This window comes from Ornithorhynchus anatinus, chromosome X2 (genome assembly GCF_004115215.2).
Source record: "Ornithorhynchus anatinus isolate Pmale09 chromosome X2, mOrnAna1.pri.v4, whole genome shotgun sequence".
Classification (NCBI taxonomy): domain Eukaryota; kingdom Metazoa; phylum Chordata; class Mammalia; order Monotremata; family Ornithorhynchidae; genus Ornithorhynchus; species Ornithorhynchus anatinus.
Window position 1 is genome coordinate 19,154,062 of NC_041750.1, and position 23,594 is coordinate 19,177,655.

The 23,594-nt window shown below is 46.0% G+C and overlaps 1 protein-coding gene across 8 annotated transcripts; it reads right to left on the bottom strand.

Annotated features, from left to right (window-relative positions):
* Positions 1–772: 772 nt before the first annotated feature.
* PDCD6 (programmed cell death 6) lies at positions 773–21,486 on the bottom strand. 8 transcript variants are annotated; one of them, XM_039910484.1, is made up of 7 exons: positions 21,284–21,486; positions 20,518–20,579; positions 11,468–11,512; positions 10,825–10,977; positions 5,379–5,464; positions 3,655–3,764; positions 773–1,320 (listed from the first exon to the last, which is right to left on the bottom strand). In XM_039910484.1, exons 1-7 carry the CDS (start codon positions 21,382–21,384, stop codon positions 1,314–1,316), a joined length of 564 nt encoding a protein of 187 aa, XP_039766418.1. In that variant the 5' UTR covers positions 21,385–21,486; the 3' UTR covers positions 773–1,313. The 8 variants fall into 8 exon arrangements, with proteins under 8 accessions (XP_039766418.1, XP_028908851.1, XP_028908850.1 ...); XM_029053018.1 differs by lacking the exon at positions 5,379–5,464; XM_029053017.1 differs by lacking the exon at positions 5,379–5,464 and having other exon boundaries at positions 10,819–10,977.
* Positions 21,487–23,594: the final 2,108 nt, after the last annotated feature.

The following is a 23,594-nucleotide window of genomic DNA, read 5'->3' on the forward strand; positions in this document are numbered from 1 at the left end:
CATGGTCATAGGCTCTTGCCACCTCAATACTTATATATTCACAGCCACTCACAGTACCACTGTACATATTGATCTACACACTCTATGTAAGCACTTATGCATCCACACATCAATCTTTCAATTCTCCTCCTCTTCTATGTATCTTTTCCCCATATTAGATGGTAAGCTCCTTAAGGGAAGGGATGGGGTCTTCTTCCTCTTTTCCTTTACCAAGTTCTCAATTCTGTTGATTGGCTTCTGCATCTTAGAAAGAAAAGAATAGATTTAACTGGAGGCAGTAAAGAGAAGCACAACCAAGATTATAAGAACAGTGGGGGAGTTACTTGGGGCAGCTCAGACTGGAATGATGCAGGCTGAGAGGGGTCAGGGATGAAGCTTACAAACTAAAAAAATATCACTGGGGGTGTGGACAGGACAAACATGAATTGTTTCATCAAGGATTTGGATAAATTGATGAATGGTTCATAATGGGTTAATGAAGGCAATCAAACCATAGTATTTTTTGTGCAGAGGTGCTTGTGAGAGTACAACAGAGAAGACACAATCTCTGCCTTCAAGGGACTTACAGTCTAGCAGGATGGGAACAAGTTAGGAATGTGAGATGGTCCACTGTTCAATGTGATGCTAAGGAGTAGGATGGAGGCCCAGGATTCTATCACATTCTTCTTCTAATCATTTTGAGATGTCAGAGAATTCTGGGCTAGATGAACAGGGCTGGCAATGCCTATGCTCTTTGGGCCAAAGCTCAAGGATGGGAGAGGTGAGATGACAATTTGTAGCATCTGTACCATTCACTTTATTGCTTACATTCCATTTTAAAATGAATATAATCAAGTCTTTAAAAAAGTAAGGCACATGAAAAGCCTTATCTGGAAGTCCATAACTCCTAAATCTCTGTTAAGCATTTCCCCTACAGAATTGAGCATTTCCACAAAAAACAAATGATGCATTCCATGCTGGATATTGAAAAGTGTAACATCTGCTTAATGGCACAACAGGACCCAAAACCTAGTTACACCTAATGCTCTAATTGCTATTACAGAATATTAATTAGCTTTGCACATATATATTTTGATTCTGTCCAGGAAAACAACATAAGAGGAAAAAAAAACAATAGCTAGTTGCATCAGTAAATCTCTTCATTACAAGACATGATAACAGATTTGGCATTTCCAGTCCATTTTCCATAACAGTCATACTCAGCTTCTCCAAAGGTGGGCGTTACACAATACTGAAGACCATGGAAAGATACTGCTCATAAGACACTTGAATCCAGCCATCCTGATCTGTATCATAGCGCCTGAATATATCTGTCAACCTCTAAAAGAGAAAACAGACACTTAGATCTCAACATTGATTAATTTGAGCAATCAATCCCTACTTGGCCTAAATGGGGCCGATATCACCCCAGCAGCCACTTGGTCAGAGGCAGCTGATGCTCAGGTTGCCCCAGTAAGGGGGGATAAACCAGCTTGTTCTAGACTGTCATTTCGAGTCCATTTTCCAGGTTGTCCTTAAGGGGGATTTCCCGAAGAGAAACTAGTTCCGTGGGGAAAAATTCACACAAATGAATTTTAAATCTAGCAACAGACCAGTGTTAGTTCACGGTCCCCCTCCCCTCTGCCAGGAAGGGATCTGTCCCAGCCACCACTTGCCTCCTCCACCTATTAAACTGACCGACGGGTCTGCCAGTAGGAAGCAGTAGGCTGCTCAGAGGGATGATAGGCTTGTGCGTGTGTGTATAGCACCTGGCCTCGGGAGTTCTATTCCATCTGATCACAGAGGCACATGGCGTGGGCGTGCCAGAGCGGAGCCAGAAGCTGCAGTGGCAGCACTTGGTGTCTCCATCATTCATAATGATGGAAATGTTCTAACTCTCTGGCCACTCATTCTTAGTCTCTTTCATGGGCTCCTCCTCTGCCTCCCGCCCCCTAAGTGTGGGGGAGATCTCAAAGTTCGGTGCTGGGTCCCCTTCTATTCTCCATCTACACCCAGTCCCTTGGAGACCTCATTCGCTCACATGGCTTCAACTACCACCATGAGGATGATTCCCAAATTTACAACTCCAGCCCTGATCTCACTCCCTCTCTGCAGTCTTGCATTTCCTCCTGCCTTGAAGACATCTCTACTTGGATCGTCACCTCAATCGTAACATGTACAAAACGGAACTCCATATCTTTCCACCCAAACTCTGTCCTCTCTCTGACATCTCCATTACTGTAGGCGGCACCATCCTTCTTGACTCACAAGCCCTTAACCTTGCATTATCCTTGACTCCTCTCTCTCTCTCTCTCATTCAACTCACATAATCTATCACTAAATCCTGACTGTGCAATCTTCACAACATTGGCTGGAGAGGAAAGGGCGGATTTTAGCAAACTGCTACCACATTAATCCAAGCACTTATCCTATCCCGCTTTGAATACCACATGAGCCTCCTGACTCACCCCACTGCAGTCCACACTTCACTCTGCTGCCCGGATCGTTTTTCTACAAAAACGTTCACTCTGTGTTTCCTCACTCCTTAAGAACCTCCAGTGGTTGCCCATCCACCAAACAGAAACTCCTTACCATCAGCTTTAAAGAACTTGGCCACCTCACCTCACTTCTTTCCTACCACCACCCAGCCTGCACACTTCATTCGCTCTCATCTATCTGGCCACCAACCTCTTGCTTACATCCTGCCTCTAGCCTGGAACAACACCCTCCCTCCTCATATCCAACACACACTTACTCTCCCTACCTTCAAAGCCTTATTTAAGGCACCTCTCCATGAGGCTTTCCCTGACTAAGCCCTCATTTCCTTTTCTCCCACTCCCTTCTGCACCACTCTGACTTGATCCCTCTATTCACTCACCCCCAGCTCCACAGCAGTTATGTAAATTTCCAAATTTTTTATATATTAATGTCTGCCTCCCCTTCTAGAGTGTAAACTCATTGTGGGAAGGGAATGTCTGTTATATTGTTTTCCCAAGTGCTTAAAGCAGTGCTCTGCACACATTAAGTGCTCAATAAATATGATTGATTGAGTGGTGAGGCTGAGCTTTCCCTCCTCTGTGAGGTCAAAGTGACAATCCATGAGAGAACAATTGGGAAAAATAAAAGCAATCCACAAATCCAGATATTACCATTATTGCCATTTCTTTTCTACATGTAACTTTAAGAAGAGTCAGGCAAACTCCAGGTCATCTTCAGGAAACATCCCAGGTATTTCTATTTCTACCCTGTCTTCTAAAGACTAGGTGGTGATTCTATCCTTGAGGGTGGGGGAGATTAGGACAGTTATATGCCACATTTCTCTACACATGAGTCAATGTGAAAGGAGCTGTTGGGAAAGCCATTTTGCGGATGGGAACAGCTGATAAAGATTCCCAGTATCAATAATGCAAAGCCACCCTGAGATCTTTAAGAATCGATATCTGTATGGTTTAGACATTCACCTGCCCAGAGGCAGGGGCTGGACCAGATGTCCTCGTGGTTCCATCTAGCAATGGCAATTTAGCTACACTTATACACTAAGCTAATACTGGGTAATCCATAAAAAAAGTCTAAGTGTCGGTAACAGACAAATTCAACACTTTTCCTTTTCACACTCAGAGCTTCCATAAGGATCACTATGCTCCATGTGTGCAAATCCATCCAATCTCAAATTACCTGCAAGACAATGCAGCCCTGAATGAAGTCATCAAAAGCAATCTGTCCTCTTCCTTGTCTATCAAACTTCCGAATGAGGATATCATGAAACTGGTCAGACAGCCGGTAGCCTTTGAAGAAGGAAAAACCAAATAAACACTGAGGCAGGAAACAAGGTGTGTGCCTTTAAGTCATTTAGTTTTCACACGGACACCAGTCTCCAGCAGCACACATTTTATGAGGCAATCAAACATGCTGCATGTTGAGGGAGATACTTCTAGATCCAGTGGGTGGCTAGGCACCTCCTGAAGGGTCTTTTTCAATTAAAGTACTTCTAGCTCTTGCACCCTAGGCCTATCTATGAATATAGGATGGTCTCCATTTAATCCTGAGCGACAATATCATGATGGCTTGCAAGGGGGCATTGACCAACAGGCCAGGAGCTCCAGCCATGACGACTAGGCTACGCTGACTGTGACCCTAGCAGGACCCCCTTGCAGAGTCACTCTACAGAGAGGTCTGATTTAATTCAGAACCTACTCTCTGGTCAGATGCCTCTCAACAGCATGGGGAAACTTCTCATGGTGGGGAACTCTGGGAACGGGCAGAGACACAAAAGAAAATTAACAGATTGAGGGAAACAGGGCAGGGAAAGAGGAAAAAGAGCTACTCTTTAAGTACGAGCTAAAAAACATCCAGAAAAAACTCCACACACCAACCTTAAGGGAGGCCCCTAGCCGAAGGAGCAGAGCCTAGAAAGCGGGAAGGTGGAGGGTCAGACCAGGCCAGGTTTCAGGGGGGACTCAGAAAGGAATAAGAAAGTGAAGGAAAGAGAAGTAAACTGAGGTGACAACCAAAAGGAAGTCCAAGTAGAAAGGGAGGGTTCGGCGCCTGACTTGGTGGGCTCTGGACAACTGCTCCAGTTTCCTAATTGTTCAGGCTGCTTAAGGACCAGGAGCAATGAGCTGCCCCTGTATGGAAGTGGGAAAGATGCAGGGAGGAAAAAAAGTCAAGAGACAACCAACCAAAAACAGCGCTCACAAAGAAACAGAAACTAGTCAGCACAAGAAAAAAAATCAGGGGAAACCACACCTAGAAAGACATGGAGAGAAAGAGAGCGAAAGAACAGGGCAAGATCCCAGATGATATCTTCTTTGTGTATAATTCAACTAGGCAAATACTTGGTGACTTTAAAAATCTGGTGCTAATTAATTGCTGTATGCATCGGATGGAGTCCTTGGGCAAGAAATATCTCATCCTCCAGTGAATGGCTACATTTAATGCTACCTGGGGAATAGAATCCCTCCCTCTGATGATCCCTTTAGTATGAGTGTTTCACCACCTAGCTACACACACACACACACATGCAACTCAAAAACTCCCAGTCAGGAAGGTGAATAAAGTGATTCCCTTTTTTTTTTTTTTAAGAGTTGAGTAAGTGGGAATTTGAATAGATGGAAAAAAAGGAAATTCACAAAAATGGCAAATTCCAGCTGGGAGGGTCACCAACCCAGGGCCCGAAGAATTACTATCTTTAAGTTTTCTGAGTTCCCATTTAGAACAAGTAGCCAGCAAAGAGCTATAGAAAACTTAGCCAGAGCAAAGTTTACTAGCTAAAATGGTGCTGGCTATGTTCTACCTGGAGAAATCTACTACTGGGTGAAGCCAGGAGTCAGTCTGAGCTGAGCTTCCCCTCCTCTTGTACTGTCTGGCCCCCATGATGGGCATTACCGTCAACTTCTTACAGATTCAGAAGACAAAATCCAGGTACCAAAATATCTGCTTTTGACTTTCAGAGTCCTGTTCGAATCTTTGCAAGGCCAGGTCACACCTGTCATCTGAATAGATTTTATAGTGAATTACCAGCATAGAGAATTTGACTGGTTAAAGAATCACACACACACCAAAATAATAATACTGCTTCAGTGCCCTTTCTGGAGAGCTCAGAGCACTTTACCAATACTATCCTCCTTCCTTCTCATAGCCCGCTAAATCGAGACTTAAAGCCAATGGTTTCTGTGGTTATTTTTTGGCCTTCCTGTTTCCAAGGGGGGGCTGTAGGAGTCAACAGAGCTTTTGCAGCTCAGCTCTCCCTTCCATCTGGGCTCTTTTAGCCGTGAGAGGTCTTGGAGACATAGAACAGGGCATTCCCCACTATGCATTGTTGAATTAATCTTAGACTGTAGGATGGTGGAGCCCATCTAGTCTGGGTATAAGTGGCGTGCTTTCAAACTCTCTAATCAGGTCTGGTAAGGGAACTGTAGGGAAGAAAAGGAAAAAACTACATGCTCCAGGAAGCAAAGCAGCTGGTGGTCTTTGTTTCTCTGAGGCCATCGGGGCTTTTTGTGAGGAGTCGCTGCTGGGTCAGGGAGGGGAGGGTTATAAGCCATCTCTGAGGAAGAGCTGTGCTTTTATAAATGACTATTCAGAGACAAAAAATCTCCCTCTACTGGCTGCTCTCTACTACTGCCTGCGTGGATCCTTGCCAAGAGAAAATCAGCTCCTACCTCGCTCGGACATGTGGTTGTGTTTTTCTCTCAGTTTAACTGATAACTGTGGTAAAACAGGCCACAGACAAAGACTGCTCTGTTGGGATCTTTGACTCCATTCCTCTTTTCAATCAAATGCCTAAGAGTGAAGTGCACAGGCAGTCTGGGCCCATGGAGAGAAACTTTAGATTAATGAATAATAATAATGATGATATTAAGTGGTTACCATGTGCCAAGAACTACTAAGTGCTTGGGTAGATATGAGATAATCAGGTCAGATAATCATGAGGCACACAGTCTAAGGGAAAGGGAGATCAGGCACTAAAACCTCATTTTACAAATGAGGAAACTGAGGCACAGAGAAGTTAAGTGATTTGCCCAGGGTCACAGAACAGGCAAGTGGCAGAGTTGGGATTAGAACCCAGGTCCTCTGGCCTGATGTGTGGTTTTAAATCTTCATTTGCCCCTCTGAATTCTTTCCAATTGTAACCCTGGTTAAGCACTGATTTGGGTCATTATTCTGTCTGTGACCCTATTTCCACCATGGTTACCAGACCTTTTGTAGAGCTTCCATGAGGCCACACTTCCTACCTTTTTCATTCCTTTGGAGTTTACCAAATGCATGAGAGTTCATCATTTATCCCTTGCCCAATATATGTCAGCAGGGCGATCCCAGCCTCACAAACCATGTCAGTCTAACACAGCTTCTACCAAATGAAGAGAAAGACTGACAAACTCAGATTCAGTTCCTACTTAGAGGGGGAACAACAGTATCTGACTTGGCACCTCATACTGTCATCTCTGACAGCTGTGTGAACTCGATAGTTCTTCTAGGCACCCAGGGACCTGTCTAAGTGCAATTTATTGCCATGCTGGCCAGGATACATGCCCCCTGTAGCTAGTCGGCCGGAAACGAGGAGCAAGAAGGTATGGAAAGGAAATTGGCCATCCCACGTGACCCGTACACAGTACTTTGGGGAAGGAGGCAAAGCTGGGCATCTAGAAAAAGTGTTGATCATGGAACATATTGCTGCCAGGGGTCCTAGGGCAAGCTCATCTTGTCAAATCTGGCAAAATCCTAGGCTGCAGTTTAATGTTTACCTTACCTACAGCCGACTCAGGCTAAAGCAGATTCTTATACCAAGAACTTAGAAAAAAAAAAAAAAGCCCTCATTTGCCTTGGACAGACAAGACCAAAGACTAATGCCTATTCAGCAAACCCTACAAGGGAGCAAAAATTCTGATTTGTTTTCTAAGCCACACATCAGTAAAAGGTAGTGAGTCTATCACCGTCGGGGGCAGAGTGTATGACTCATCTAATACCCACATGCTAAACCTTTCAATATAAAACCTAAACCTCAATTTATGCTGTAATAATAATAATAATCATGCTTATTAAGCACTTACTATGTGGCAAACATTGTTCTGAGCGCTGGGATAGATACAGGTTAATCAGGTTAGACACAATCCCTTACCCCCATGGGGCTCACACTCTTAATCCCCATTTTACAGATGAGGTAATTGAGGCCCAAAGAAGTTAAGTGGCTTGCCCGAGGTCACACAGCAGAAAAGTGGCAGAGCCAGGATTAGAACCCAGGTCCTTCTGACTCCCAGGCCCATACTCTATCCACTAGGCCACACTGCACAGGATCCCTGGTTATACAGATTCCCTCAAACAATCCTACTCAATCCATCAGTGATATTTATTGAGCACTCACTGTGTGCTAAGTATTGTACTATGGGCTTGGGAGAGTACAGTAGTGTTTACTATCTAATGTGGGAGATTGACACTAAAATAAGAGGGAGAAAAGGGGACATGTTTATGAGTTAGTGCTTAAGCAACAGGATATGTAAGATGTTCAGAAGTGCTCTAGGTGATCATGGATGCATGAATGCATAGTTGGCGAAGAGACAGTGGCGGGGATATAACCTGGGAGATTTGAATTTAATTGGGGTAAGCCTCCTGAAGATGTAATTCCAGACAGGCTGTGAAGCTGGGGAGAAGTGCAGTAGATTAGATTTGAAGGGGGGGGCGGGGGGAGAAGAATTCTAGGTAGGGGAAAGGTATAAGGGAAGGGTCAGAGGCAGGAGATATGAGAACGAGGCATGAGGTAGATTAGGTTGAGGAAAAAAGGAGAGGAGCTGGAGGGTAATGTGAGTGAGATACTTCCAAGTCATAGGCATGACAATAAAATGCACCATTTAGAGTTCTTTTCCTACCAAGTTGCTTAATAAAACACTGCCTAAACCATCTTCCAAGGCACCTTCTAATGGGGCTAGTATTGGCCTTGGTGTCCACTCACTTATTGGAAGACACAGCCTACACGTGCACCACTTTAGGCAGATCAACCTTTAAGAGCTTTGTATCCTCAAAGAAGAAAAAAACCAATAAGGAATCACTGCTCCATGAACTCTGCAAACAGCTCCATTACTTTTGGCCACATCTGACATGTTGACAGTGAGGGAGATCAGAAGCAATGATGTATTTAGACTAATTCACCTGTCAGATCATTAAACCAGACCACAGCTAAAGGGCAAAAGATAGCAACAAAGAAAAGACTTAAGTGTGACGATGTTCCTAGAGGGCAGGGAATGTGTGTCTTGCTTCTACTGTACTTTTCCAAATGTTTAGTACACTACTTCCCACACAAAAGGTACTAAAATAAATACCATTGATTGAATGATTAAAAACACTGGAAGAGGCAATTGGCTCAAGGCTTAGGAAATCATTCCCAGGGCACAAAGGAAAGGAGATAATGGCCCCATTAGTCTCAGAAAAGTTGTTTAAATTGGGTGCAGATTGTTAAGATGAAGCTTTCTTTTTCACACTGTAACATCAAGTCAGGTTGAATATTAGAAAGGTAGCATTTCCTCCTATATATTTACAGGAGGGAATTTTTGAACGGAGCCAAAGATGTACCAGAAGACAAGCCTTTTTTGTGATGGAAAAAAAATAATGTCTCCATAACAGAGAAAGTCAATATCAAAGTCAAGCTAACTTTTCTTCAAATACTAAGATACACTGTGGGTGACCTGTTTAGATGATAAAAAAAAGATTTGGGCTTTGGACCTTCTAGGTTGCAATTTTTGTATCTTTCTTCTTTTGTTCTGGATTTGGGAATAAAACTGTGAACAGGAAAGTTTTATAAATACCATTACTGTGTTAAAATAGAAGTTAAAGACACAATCCCTGAACTTAGAGAGTTAAGTTCCCAAGCCCCCAGCACGGTGGTCTGCACACAGTAGGTGTTTGCTTCAGCTGCTCCGGCTGACATTACTGTGAATTTCTAGGCGGGCTGAACAACCCCCAGAGATTCTCAGGAAGCTAGAATGTGAGCTTCATTTTCGCCACCATCTTCCACCAACCCCCACACAAACGGTGTCTAACTGAAACCTGAACTCCAAGAGCAGTTCCTCTCTTGCCAACCAGGTTTTTTCTGATGAACCACCTTAAGACACATAACACCGTGCCTGAAGGACAGCAATTGAAAAAGTCCATGGCATTTTTACTTGGGATTCCTTTTATAAATAGACCACCATTTAATTATTGGTTTCTGTTTACCTCCTAACCCCAAAGAATGGTATGTGTATAACCAAGTACAGAAAAAAGGGTGAGAAGTATTGAGGCTTAGTGCAAAGGGCATGGGACTGGAATTCGGGAGACGTGAATTCGAATCCCAGCTCTGCCACTTGCCTGCTGCATGACCTCGTGCAAGTCACTTAGTCTTTGCCTCCGTTTCCTCACCTGTAAAATAGGGACTAAATACCTGTTCTCGCTCTCTCTCTCTCTCCACTCCTATAGGCTGTGAGCCTCATATGGGATAAGGATTGTGTTTGACCTTATTATCGTACTTAGCATGTAGTAAGTGCTTAAAAAATACCACTATTATTACTATTACTATTAATATTAAAGGTTTTCATTCTAGAAGCAGCACGGACCAAGGAGAAAGGATAAAGCAGGCTGACAGTTACAGAATTAGGCTCTCTGACCATGGGCAAGTCTGGATCTGTTTCATTCCATGTGAAAGGCTTAGTATCTCCTCCCACCTGCCTCTCAAGATCAGCTCTTAACTATTTCCTCATTGTTGTAAAGCACTTTGGACCACTTTGAAAAATGCACTTCATCAGTATTATTACTTCTTACTCAACACACAACCAAAGTTTTGATAAGATATTCATATATGACATAAATATGCATATAAACATATGGTTTAACTTCACTTGAGAATGGGAGAGAAAAACACAATATATAATTTTAAGGACCAAAGGCCTAATGCTGGCAATTTAAGAATAACTTAGCCAGGTGCATTAATACTAGATTTGGGGTATTCTGAAACTCTGCTTTAAAAATTGACTCCAAGTTGGCGATGGGTTTTATTCTCATTTCAAGATATTCTCATAGCCACATTCTCAATGCTGTGAAATTAATTTTTCCCATATCATGAAAGGTGACAAGGTGAAAGGTGCATAGCCCTTATCTCATTTTGGACAGCATTGGCAGCATAATGATGGTTTATGAATAACCCCTCTTTCAAAGAAAGGGTCTGGAATGATGAAAATAAAAGCAAAAGTTAAAACTAAATTGGGCTCTCACCACCCCTCAAGCCAACACAAATAAATAAAAATCCTGGGATATAGACTCCAAAGGTAAAGTTCCAAAATGAAATGTGCTATACAGTAATTGTAAATGAATTACCAAAACCTGATAATGCTTGCTTTAGTTCATTTTTGTCAATCATCCCAGAATTATCTCTATCATATGTTCGAAAGACAGTCTGCCAATCCGTGATATATTTCCAGACTCCGGTGAATTCACTGAAGTTCACTCCTGCTTTATTTTCCCGGTCAAACATAGCTGAAATGAAAATAGTAAAGTATCAGTAAACATCAAACTGTCTTACAGAACAATCAACTTCTTTTCCCCAATTCTAGTAAGACTCAGGTGAAAATAAAGCCACACACCAGTCTCACGCTGTAAAACAAATCTTTGGAAGGAAAAGGTGGGGTGTCATTTGAAGTTCCTTACAGGCTGAATTTTGATGGTCTAACCTCACTGTTTTCCTTCCTCACCCCTACAAGAACATTTTTGATACCTTCATTAACATCCCCCCACACTTCCAACAGTTAAGATTACTTCATATTTTTTCCTAAGAAATTCTAACTTTCATACAAACTGCTAACAATCCTTTGTTATTGAGCATGTAATTTTCAGGCCACACACCAGCTCCTCCAAATGGCAGGTTTTGCTATGAAGGGGATGGGAATGCCCTAGCCAAAAACTTTAATTTTTTTTTTTAAAAAAGCAGCATCTGAGCAAGAAGTAAAATACCACAAGTTTTACTTACATATGATTGACCTGACAGTTACTGGATTAAAGGGAGTCCATGTGCCTGAAAAACAAAATTTAAATTTAATGAAAAGGTTGTTTCCTGAAGGATTCAGGAGTTAGTAGGGGGAGTCCTAGTCAAGTCCATATTCCAGCCACCGTCAGAGAAACTTGAAATCCATTTGCTCACAGCTGACTTTCAGTGCAGGAACTTAAGACACTAGAACCTCTTCTGGAGAGAAGCTAGGCATCTCCACAGACACTTTAATAATGGATAAGATCATAAGATACCCACTTCTCTGGAGCAATCCTTTTGCGGGCAAGAGGGGGCAAAGGGAGAAGGGACCAACTGATCTTATCCAAGCAACCATATCCCGAAATACATCCCTGGATGAGATCAGCTGATCTCTTCCCTGGCATTTTTATTACCGTGGATTCTCCCATTGCCCAGAGGTGAGAGAGGGAAGTGAGCAATAGCCTGTGCTTATCCTCCATGGAAGGGGGCGGGCCTTTGGGCTTGGTTGTTTCGATTCCAGCATATGCCAAAATTAGGATCCAGTGACCCACTGGGGTGGTCCCTGCAAGACATCCATACACTGACCTACCACCTTTCTATACGTAAATTAGCCCTGCTCAGTCACAGTCCCCAAATCCCAGGCTTTTGTTGTTCACCTGGAACTCATTTTCCACAACCATTACCTTCAAGTTGGTTATTGCCTCACCTTCCTGCATTATTCAGGTTAGCTAAACAATTCATTAAGTGGAATTAACTTGAGTTAAGCAGACCTCTGGCCACAGTCAAAGCTACTCCAAGACTAATTTTGCGAATCAAAAAATAGAAGCAAGATTCCACCTGGAAAATCTTTGCCTAAATTACACATTTTCAGAAGCAAAAACAAGATACCATCATCACAGAAAACACTTGATTATCTCACTCTTTAAGCCACTGCCCAAACCTACTGTTCCCAAAGGCACTCTGGTTCAAGAGATGGAGAAAAGCCATGCTGCTTTGGGCAGTGACTGAATCTGGCTAGTCTGTGATGGTGGAGGTGGTATCTATTGAGGGTCACTGGGTGTAATAAAATATACTAAGAGCTGGAGGACTGAGAACCAACTTGTTTTCCCCGAGATGGGTTTGGGGGGCAGAGAATGTATGTGTGTGGTGAGGGAGTGGGAGGGGAGAAGAGAAAAGTTATCCATGAATTAGCATGGGTGCCTGAGAGTGTCACGGCCCTTGGGTTATAGACCATCTTTCCTCCTAAAATCTCAAGGTCCTTTCCCATTCAAACATGTGACTTTTCCCCTCCCAATATCTATCTATGAACTGAGGATCAGCAGAGAATATTTCCTCAAGTGGCTTGAGAAGGGAGATTCTCCCACCTACACTGCAGACAAACTTAACGTCTGGCTCTGCTGCCAGACTGTAAGTTCCTTGAGGGCAGGGATCATCTCTCTTAACTCTACCGCACTCTCCCAGGTGCCAAGCACAGTGCTCTGCATAAACTAAGGCTCTATAAACACCACTGACTGATTGATTTGTAACTCTCACAGCCTGATCTTGCACCGGGAAAACCCAAACCTGCCTCTGCCTGGATATGAGACTGATTTCAACTTGATGAGAAGTAGTAAAAACTAGTTAAAAAAAACATGTTTTATGACCTGCTGACACCAAGACAGAACCAGATTCACAAAAAACACACCCAGCAGGGAGGCCACAGGGAGCAATTCATTCATTCAATCGTATTTGAGCACTATGTGCAACACTGTACTAAGCGCTCAGCACTCAAGGGTGATGTGGCAATGCTCCAACTGGCTAACGCAGGATACATCCCGATGGAGCACCTGGGGTAGCGTGTAGGGAGAAGTGAGCGGCGGAATATCCAAGATCTTGCTCACTGGAACGGCCGACAGAACGTACCACAGAAGGTCAGAACTGCAAAGCACCTGCCAAGGCCGCTGTAGCAGGCATGTCCATGGCAGCTGCCGCAGATGGGAGCATAGCTTTACTCAAGGCCATGGGAGATTTCTGTGGCACGCAAGCAGTTGCTAGTCAGCGTGGGACCACGGCAACTACCCATCAGGGAAATTACGCGGCCCTGGGACAAGTTATGCTGATTATCTCCAGTTACACATCCACACCCACCAAACCCAAGCATATTAACCAGGCGCAACAATCACTTAGATGGTCTAAATACCACCCACCAGTCAATTACAGAATGCTGAGACGGCCACCCAGAAATGACATTTCCATATGTAGACAGAAAATACGCACATGGATAAACTCAGGGTCTTCTCTGCTCTGAACTTCCCAACTGCCAGAAATGAGGTCACGCCCACCTCCCATGGGGAGGTGCCCACCTGCCATGGGGACCACATGAAAGGGCAGGAGGAGAATGGCCCAATTGGTGGAATGTGCCAGGTGGAAAGAAGGCAGCAAATCCCTTGTTTGTGTATGAGAGGAATATGGTTTGCTCAAGTGCCATTATTCCTGTCTCATCTCTTTTTAGGGTGGTACTTCCTGGAGGGTAGGAACCTTGTGTGTGTGGCATATAGCATCCATGGGTGATCAGTAAGATTAATACCAAAAATAATAAGCCACAACTAGGGGCAGAAACACCAAACACTGCATAAATTCTTGTTTGCGTTTACAAACCTAGAGTATGTGCACTGGAGGGGAATAGTGTTGAGTCCAAAGCTTCAGAGCATTCCAGAATTCAAAAGTGTTGAACAGCTTCACCACACTCTTCATCCAGGACACCTCTCAAAAGGAAGGCACTCAAATAGCCCCTTTCTGCCTACTCCTCACACACACCCCTTGATTAAGTTTAGCCGCTGGAAGCTAGAGTTGTCTAAGTCCTTAATGTGGCATCTTGATTTAAGTGAGGCAAAGGAAACTTGGGGTTTTCTAGCAGCTAGTGGGTGAACAAGAAACAGCTCTATCATCTTAACTTGTTCTCTACCTCTGGCAGAGAGATACAATTAGGATAATCAATCATACGGTGAAGGGGACAGAGCCAAATGTATAGTCCCTGTCACTGGAGCAGCCAGGAACTGTGATCTGGTTGTCATTCTGAAATAATCCTAAATGGGGGAGGGAGGGGTTCAAAAATTACCCTCCTTTGACAGCAACGATTTCTTACTCACCTCTATTCAACCTCCCTGACCACCTACCTTCTTTATACTGTGAACTTTAGGTGTAAGGAAGGTAAAGAGGTTGAGAGAAGTGAAAAGGCAAATTGGAGGAGCAACAGCAAAACAAACTTGCAAACTGTCCAAAAAGACTGCACATTCTGAGAAAATGCCCCATGGCTGTCATAATTACTTCATATAACTAGATATGGCCCCCACTTCCAGGAGAATAGTAAAGGAGATTACTACACTAAAGCAGTGATACTCAGTTACACGAATCATGCCTCTGTCCAAAATAATGCCAGCTGCTGAGCTGTTGCCTTTCGCTGACCAGCACAGAACAAAGAAAGAATGGGAGGGAAGATGATGGGCAAGAGAGGCAGGAAGGGAGGAAAATGCGGAGGTAGCGAGAGGAATAAACCCCTCAGCTTCTCCCATCAGCTTCTCCCAAATTCCCACGTGGAGAAATTTGGCTCTAAATCTACTGGCATGCTGACAGAATGCCAGCCAGGAGGCAGTAAGAGATGACACGAAAGAAGCAGCGTGGCCTAATGGATAGAGTACGGGCCTGAAAGTCAGAAGGACCTGGGTTCTAATCCCCACCCCACCACTTGTCTCCTGGTTGACCCTGCGCAAATCACTTCACTTCTCTGTGCCTCAGTTACCTCATCTGTAAAATGGGGATTGAAACTGGGAGCCCCATGTGGGACAGGGACTGTGTCTACCCTGATTACTTTGTACCTACTCAACTGCTTAGAGCAGTGCCTGGCACATAGTAAATACCATAAAAAAAGGATCATGGACCTGGGAGTCAGAGGAGCTGGGTTCTAATCCTGACTTCACCACCTACCTACTGTGTGACCCGAGGCAAGTCACTTCACTTCTCTGTGCCTCAGTTTCCTCATCTGCAAAATGGGGATTCAATAGCTGTTCTCCCTCCTACTTAAACTGTGAGCCCCATGTGGGACCTGATTATCTTGTATCTACCTCAGCGCTTAGTGCAGTCCTTGGCACATAGTGAACATTTAATTACCGCAATTATTACCATGAAACTTGCCTCTCCTCTGCGCTTCCAGATATCCAAGCACAGCTGCAAAGGCACACCTTGCTATCGCTGCAAGAATCAAATATGCCACAAGGAAGAGAAGCAGTTTCCTAGGTAGTCAATAGTATCTTGGAATTCAAGCACAGCTCTTGAAAAGGATCAGGAAGAGAAGCTGCCCAATCCCCAGACTCCCTGGTACATGTACAAAAACTCCTACTATATATAAGAAAACCATTTCTGGATCAAAGCCAGGTTGCAGCCCCCCAGACTCATCATCCCAGGATTCTGCTTTCGACACCATCCACCCCCTTTTCCCTCTACTAATCTATAACTTGTCCAAATTCTTCTTGAAGCTGGTTATATTTTTGGCTGACACAACTGGTTAGAAACTAACTCCATATGCCTGCCACCCATCACGTAAAGGGTCTCTCTTTGTTTTGAGTCTTCCATTTTCAAACCTCAATTAATTGTCCGTCCCCTTTCTGGTGTGGGAAATAGTGAGCAATTTTAATGTCCGCCCTGTAAATACCCTTCATGATTTTGTAACGTTCAACCATGTCCCCTTTCAGTCTTTATTTTTTATAGAATTAAGACTCTTAACTTTGTCTTTTTTCATACAAATCATCTACATTGCACTTCTCTGCTCCTCCTTCTTTGTTTTCTATTCCCCTTCTGATGTCGCTATTCATTAATTTGGCCCTTTTTTGGCTGCTGCCAAATAGAGATGCCAGCTTCCATTTTAAGAGCTAGGATGTAATGGGGGTGGGGGACTAGAAAGGGGTCCATTTGCAAGAGGTGACAGGCCAGAAAGCCACAATCTGGGGGCGTTTCCAGCCCCGACAGGGAACACTCAAGTCTTGTCAGAAACCTAGGCTGAAGAAGGCCACAACTGCAGGTCAAAAAGCTGTAGGAATCACCTCTTTTCTCTCATCATTCTGATGGAGTTGGCAACTGTGCGGTCACCCAATGGTTAAAAGAATGGTCACTAATGATGCCAAGATCCCTTTTCTGAGTTTTAACTGACACCTTAGAGACCATCGTCATACATTTGTAATTTGGATTATTTTTCCCTCAGTACATTACCTTGCGCTGGCTCGCTCTGAAGCTCGCTGGCATTCTTCAGCCCACGTAATTAGCTGAATAATCAGCAGCATATCCCCAGCTACATGACATTTCACTACCTGGAAACCTTAAAGTTATCTTCAAAACTCCCTTCTTACAGAGAAGGAATGAAGATGCTAAGCCAAACAAGTTCTAGCAAAGGTCCATCTCTATCCTTCGCGTGTTGTCTTTTAGCTACACTTCACTATGGGTCCGGCAGAAAGAGTGCTGCTTTGGGAATGAAGAGACCTAGGTTCTAGTCTCAGTTCTGCCTGCTGAGGCTAAACCATCAGGGAAGGTTTCTAACAGAAGAACCGCCTAGGGCATTCCATGAGGTGGACAATTCCAGCAGAAACTCTGCAGGAACTCTGCTGGTTAACATGGGTGGCGGAGCCAGCATCAACTACCAAGGCAACCACCTGCTAGGTCACAACACTGGAACAGCAGCGGCAATTTGCTGCTGGCACTTTGGCCGTAAATAGGTTCTGAACGTAACAACCTCTGTGTGCCCTTCGCAACGCGCTGCCCACTGGCGGCTTGTTCACTCATTGTCCTTCGTGTCCCAGAAAGATCGGGACTGGCAGGAAAAGGAATGCAAATGGTGCCACACAAACCACTAGCACTGTAATTTCCCCATGCAAGTTCTACACACCAAAGTCTCACGACTGAGGCTCAACCCTTATTGCCAATGAGAGACCATCAACTTTTAGCCAGTTTTCCATCTGGGACAGAATATCCTCTCTGATCCCATTTGTCCTCAGTTTGGCACTTTCTTAAATGCTCTGGGAAAATCTCAATATGCTGTACCCACTGGCTCCCCTTTATGCATATTCTTATTAGCCCTTTCAAAGAAGAGGAATTAGCAGAGGAATGAGACATGACATCCCCCCAGATGGTTGTCTTTTTCTAAGGGTGCACTGTTCCTTAGCTTCATTATAAATTCTACTAACCTGCCAGATACGGTGAGTCAGTCATATTTAATGAGGGCTTACTATGTGCAGAGCATTGTACTAACCTCTTGGGAGAGTACAATACGATACATAACAGACATAATTCCTGCCCACAACAAGCTTACAGTCCAGAGAGGAAGATGGACATTAATATAACTAAAATTACAGATACGTACATATGTCCTGAGTGCCTGGGACGGGGGGATGAATAAAGGCAGCAAGTCAGGGCGCAACGCAGAAGGGAGTGGAAGAAAAGGAAAGGAGGGCTTAGTCAGGTAAGGCTTCTTGGAGGAGATGTGCCTTCAATAAGGCTTTGAAGATGGGGAGAGTAATTGTCTGTGGGCTGCAAAGAGAGAAGGCATTTTTCCTCAGTGAAGGCCTCAGTTGCTGGCCTCGACTGGCGCAGGGGGCCAACTCCAAGCCAACTTCTTTTGGGACCTGCCTGCCTCCCCCTGGCCGGAGCCCTCAAGAGCCCCAGGAGGTTCAGTTTGGCCCCAGGACTCTGGATGGCCCACCCCGGGGTGGCCAGTCCTGGGTCCACCACTCCACACCTCAGGGCAGGGGCTAGCCAGGCCCAATCAGGTTTCCTCCCCCCAGGAGGCGCTGGGGATGGGGTGCTGGTCACCCCAACCCAGATAGAAAACGCCTAGCCAGCCCCTGGCCAGCACCGGAAGTGAAACTTACTGGTCTATATTTTCTAGGGAGTTAAGTTGGCAATCCCCAAGTCCTCTGGTACAGAAGACAACTGTAACGAGAGGGTGCACATGCTTGCCAGGAATTTTACATTCCTGTAGAACTCCAGGGTGGGGGTTATCTGGTCTAAGTGATTTATCACTAATTCATCTATTTGGCTTAAAACATTCACACAGTCAAAGGTACTTATTGGCACTTGCTGTGTGCAAAGCACCTAATAAGCTCTTGGGGGAGTACAATACATTAGAGTTGGTAGACAAAATGCCTGCCTTCAAGAGTTTACAACTTGATCCTGTTCCTCTGAAATGGAATGCCCCTGAGGATCCAAACCAAACTAGTGACTAATCCAGCCTCCCTGCAATCCACATAAACAGATCACAAAAAGGCAAATAACTCAATACCCGTTGAGCTATGCCAGCTACAAACAAAAACACCTTTTATGCATACTGGGATGAAGCAGATTAGCAAGTGTGATTCTGACATTGGTATCTTGTAGAGAGGCAGGGTAAAGACAAGCAACAATCCACAGCTCAGTCACCAGGAAGACACCCCAGAGCCACCATTCCACCTCCACATTGGCCCACTCCAGCAGTGGATTGCCTCCAAATTTTTAGAGCCCTACGGTGGGGGTGGTTATGGCCTGGCGGCTGTGACTGCTAGAATGTGAATAGCTCTATGTGGGCTGTGAGGAGGAGTAGTAACAGTACTCATGAAGCGCATACCATATGCAGAGCCCTGTACTAAGTAGTACAGGAAAAATATACACAGGTGAATCAGACCAAATACCTGGCTCTCCAGGGACAGGGTGGGGCTTGGTGATAGACAGTAGGAAAGAAGAAATAATATAACTACAAAACCAGATAAAAGACAATATAAAAGTTGTATGACGAATGAAGCTGTAGCTCCTCTGATATTTACTATCCTTGAGGATTTTTTTTTAATGGTATCTGTTAAGTGCTTACTATGTGCCAGGCACTGTTCTAAGCACTGGGGTAGATACAAAATAATCAGGTTGGACACAGTCCCTGTCCCTCATGGGGCTCACACTCTTAATCCCCATTTTACAGATGAGGTAACTTAGGCACAGAGAAGTGAATAACTGAGGCACAGAGAAGTGAAGTGACTTGCCCAAGGTCACACAGCAGACAAGTGGCTGAGTCACGATTAGAACCCAGGTCCTTCTGACTCCCAGGCCCGTGCTCTATCAACGAGACAGTGCTTGTTTTTCTATTTTGTACTGTTTCACCTTTCCTTACGTTTCTATCTCCAACCCTACCCACCTTATTGACTGTGAGCCTCAGCGGGCCATTCACCGCTCAAATTCCCATCTGTGTATTTTTCCCCCAGCGCTTAGTAGTGTTTCGCACGTTGCAACACTATTACTACTACTCTGATCTAACTACATGAAGCAACAATTTGGGAGCGGAATGCTGATGACAATGCTGACGCGTGTGGTATCTGTTAAGCACTTACTCCGGGTCAAGCACTGTTCTGCGCGCTAAGGTGGATACAAGTTAATCCAATTGGGGATTCTTTAGCATCTTCCTCGTGAGTTTGAGATCCCCATTGTGGTTTCATTCAAGATTCCCCTTGTCCCAAAAAAAATCCTCCCCATCAATACTACTTGATACTGTGAAACAGTTCAATCGGTACTATAACCACACAGTTCCCCTTCTCTCCTCAATCGTCTCAAGGCCTTTCAGGGACAACTTGCTAAACACGGTAGTTCTCTTGGTCAGGATTTACAAAGGGGACCCTTCAAAACTGTCATTCCAGAACACAGACCATGTTCTTGGATACCGAGTTCTTAATCGGCCCTCTATGCATCCTTAGCTGAAAACCACAACTCCTTCCCTAAGATGACAATTCACCATCCAACCACAAATATCCCTCCAACTGTTCCCCATTTCATTACGATTCTACTTTCTAAGGGGGCACTGGAGAGTTCAGGGTGGGGACAGTTAAGAACAACCAGGCACCCCCCTGGTAGAAAGTCATTCCACGCTCGCGCCGATTCCTGTGGCAAGAACAGCATCCTTTACGAGTTGCATTCCAGTTTTCAGGCCTCCCTCGTATTTAGAAAACACCAAGAAAGGGACCGGTGGATTAGAGGAAAAGGACTGAATGAACCAGACGCTGGGTAAACCTTACCATTGGACAGTGCCTGTTGAAGTTCATTGTCAGAAATTACTCCACTCCTGTCTTTATCAACCCTATGAAACCACAGACAAAGGTTAAGATGATTTTAAAAAGGTTAGGCTTGCTACAGGCCAAAATTCAGTCAAAGTACGTCTCTGTGACCTCCAGGATTGCCCCCGAGCCTGGGTCATCCGTGTCGGCTCCATTTCCCCCAGTAGGATGGGGCCTACGGGAAGGCCCAGGGCCTCTGCGGGCCCCAAATGGATTTCCCCGTTTGCTTCCGACCGGCCCCAGGCCGGAGAGATCAGCCTGTGGGCTGGAAGGTTGGAGGAGGAGGGAGAGGACAGGAGGAGGCGGCGGAGGGGATCCCGCTCCGGCCGACCCCGCCGAAACGGCCCACTCCCGGGGCTGCCCCTCCGAGAGGGCTCTGGGCGGGGGGCCGGCGAGGGAGTGGCCCTGACCGGGAAGAAGCCAGCCACGGCCTGCGGGCGGCCGAGTGGGACCACGCCGCGCGATCCGGCCGCCCGACTGGGCCTGGACAGGAGCAGGATCGGCCCAGGCCGGGAGGGGAAGGGCCAGGGACAGGCCGAGTGGGGCGGGGGCCGGGCGGGGCAGGGCCAGGGGCAGGGCCGGGCAGGCCGAGCCGGAAAGGGGCCTGGGCCGGGCGGGGCAGAGGCCGGGGCAGGGCCAGCCAGGCCGAGCGGGAAAAGGGCCGGGACCGGACCGGGCAGGCCGAGCGGGGCAGGGGTCGGGCGGGGCCGGGGTCGGACTTCCTCACCGCTGGAAGACATTCCACAAGAAACTCTGGTCCGGGAGGGCGGCGGCGGCGCCGGGGCCAGGGCCGCCCCCGGGACCCGGTCGATAAGGGTAGGTGGCCATGGGCCAGGCTGATGGGGCCGGGGTCGGCGACAACGTCGGACAGCAGCGGGCCGCAGCGGTGGCAGATCCCCTCGGCCCGGCCCCCTCACTTCCGGTCCTGCCCCTTCCGCCCAAGCCACGCAGGGCCCAACCCACTCACCCACCCACCCGCCGCCCGGGACCTGTTACCTAGCAACGGCCACAGGCGCTCGGAGGAGCGACTGCGTCTGGGGGTTGGTGTGAAAAAATGTTTCCCTGTGGCGTTTGGTAAGTGCCCACCGGGTGCCGGGCACCGCGCGGAGCTCGATACGACCACATCGGATTGGCGTAGTGGATAGAGACCCGGCCTGGGAGGCAGGAGGTCATGGGTTCTCCTCCCACTGACCTCGGGTAAGTCGCTTCACTTCTCTGGGCCTCAGTTACCTCGTCTGCGAAATGGGGATTCCCCGGGGCCAAATACAGTGCCTCGCACCTAGTAAGCGTTAAACGCTACAATTATTTTTTATTAGTAGTAGATTGGACACGGTCCCTCTCCCACGGGGGGTGGGGCTCCCGGTCTTAATCCCCATTTTCCATCCCTGGACTGGCCAGGTGATGAGGGTATTTGTTGAGCGCTTACTACGCGTCGAGCACTGCCCTAAGGACGGATGACTTCAAACAGACCACCACCCGAAAGAAGAAACTTCACTGTCGCAGGCAAGTCTTGAGGCTCTCTTGGATGAACTTCAAATTTCTAAAAATATTTACATATTTTGACGATCACTCAAGGGAAGTTACAATAGGGGAGAGAATAATGATGGAAGTTGGGATGTGGGGCTCGCTTAGCTAAAGGGGTTACGTTCTAAAAGGCGCAAGCCTTCGCTAAAACTCTCTTCGCGTACCGGATTCTAATAACCGTACTAACAATTGCGGTATTTGCCGAGCACTTACTACGTGCCAAGCACTGTGGAAGATGATCGGATCCCACCTGGGGCTCAGTCTAAGTAGGAAGGAGAACAGACATCCAGCTCCCATTGATGAAGGGACCGGGGCACAGAGAAGTTAAGGGACTTGCCCGAGGTCCCACAGCAGGTATGTGGGAGAACTGGAATTAGAATCCAGGACTTCTGACTCCCAGCCCAAGCTCCTTCCACTAGGCCACGCTGCTTCTCCATTATCAGGCCAGGATGTTGTTACATCCTGATGAATCAGGTCACTGGGATGCTTTAATAATGACAAGTCACAACCTGAGATTCCTCATTTGGTCCCTTAGGTAACTGCTACCAAGACTCCTGTTAAATGAGAGGGACAGTGGTTACACGTGAGAACATTATTTACTATCCTCAGCTTCGTGTGTAGCGTTAGTATCATCTTTGAGCACCCGCTTGGTATAGTGCAATTTACAAGGCACTTGGAAAGTATAGACTAATGAAGTGGCATTCCCCACCCATAAGGAACTTACACTCTAATATGGGGTAACAGATATAAAAATAGGCACAACTACAGTGGCCAAAATAAATTGTTTGGGAGGGTGTAAATAAATTCGTAAGTGCTAATTAGCTGAAGGGATGATATGACTCAGGTGTGCAGGGAAATCACTTAAGGAAAGCTGGTTGTAGGTGGTGACATTTTAGGAGGGATTGACTGAGGAGAACTGTAGTTGGTCTGATGTGGGAAGTGAGGGAGCCCCACGCCAGGAGTGACGAGAGCAGGAGTGAGGTGATGGAGGCAGGAGAGTCAAGAGTGAGGTACAGCTCCAAGTTTTGCTTGAGAAAAAGGATGACAGTGAGCTGGGGAAAAGCAGGAGAAGAGAGCAGATCGATGGGGGGGACCAGATGGTGGAGAGCCTCGAAGCCAACTGTGAGATGTTTTCCTCAGATGCAAAGAGACACGGGGAGTTAGCAGAGGGTTTTGAAGAAGGAAGAGATGTTGGGCCGAGCCATGCTGCGGGAAGACCATCCATTGCAGCAGCAGGTCACGTAGATGAAGTGGGAAGAGGTTGGAGGCTGGAAGATCAGCATTAGTCCAGCCATGCCAAGACCAGAGGTTGTATCAAAGTGGTAGGAGTTTGGGGAGAGGAAGGAAGAAACTTATTTTCCGATAAGCAGAAAAATAAAAGCAGGATTTGGTAGGCGACCTAAATGTGGGAGTTGATTAATAGGGAAGAGTCAAGCATGACACCAAAGTTGCGTGCTTCTGGGATGGGAAGGATGGTGGTGTCATCGACTGAGATGAGAAAGCTAGGCAGAGGG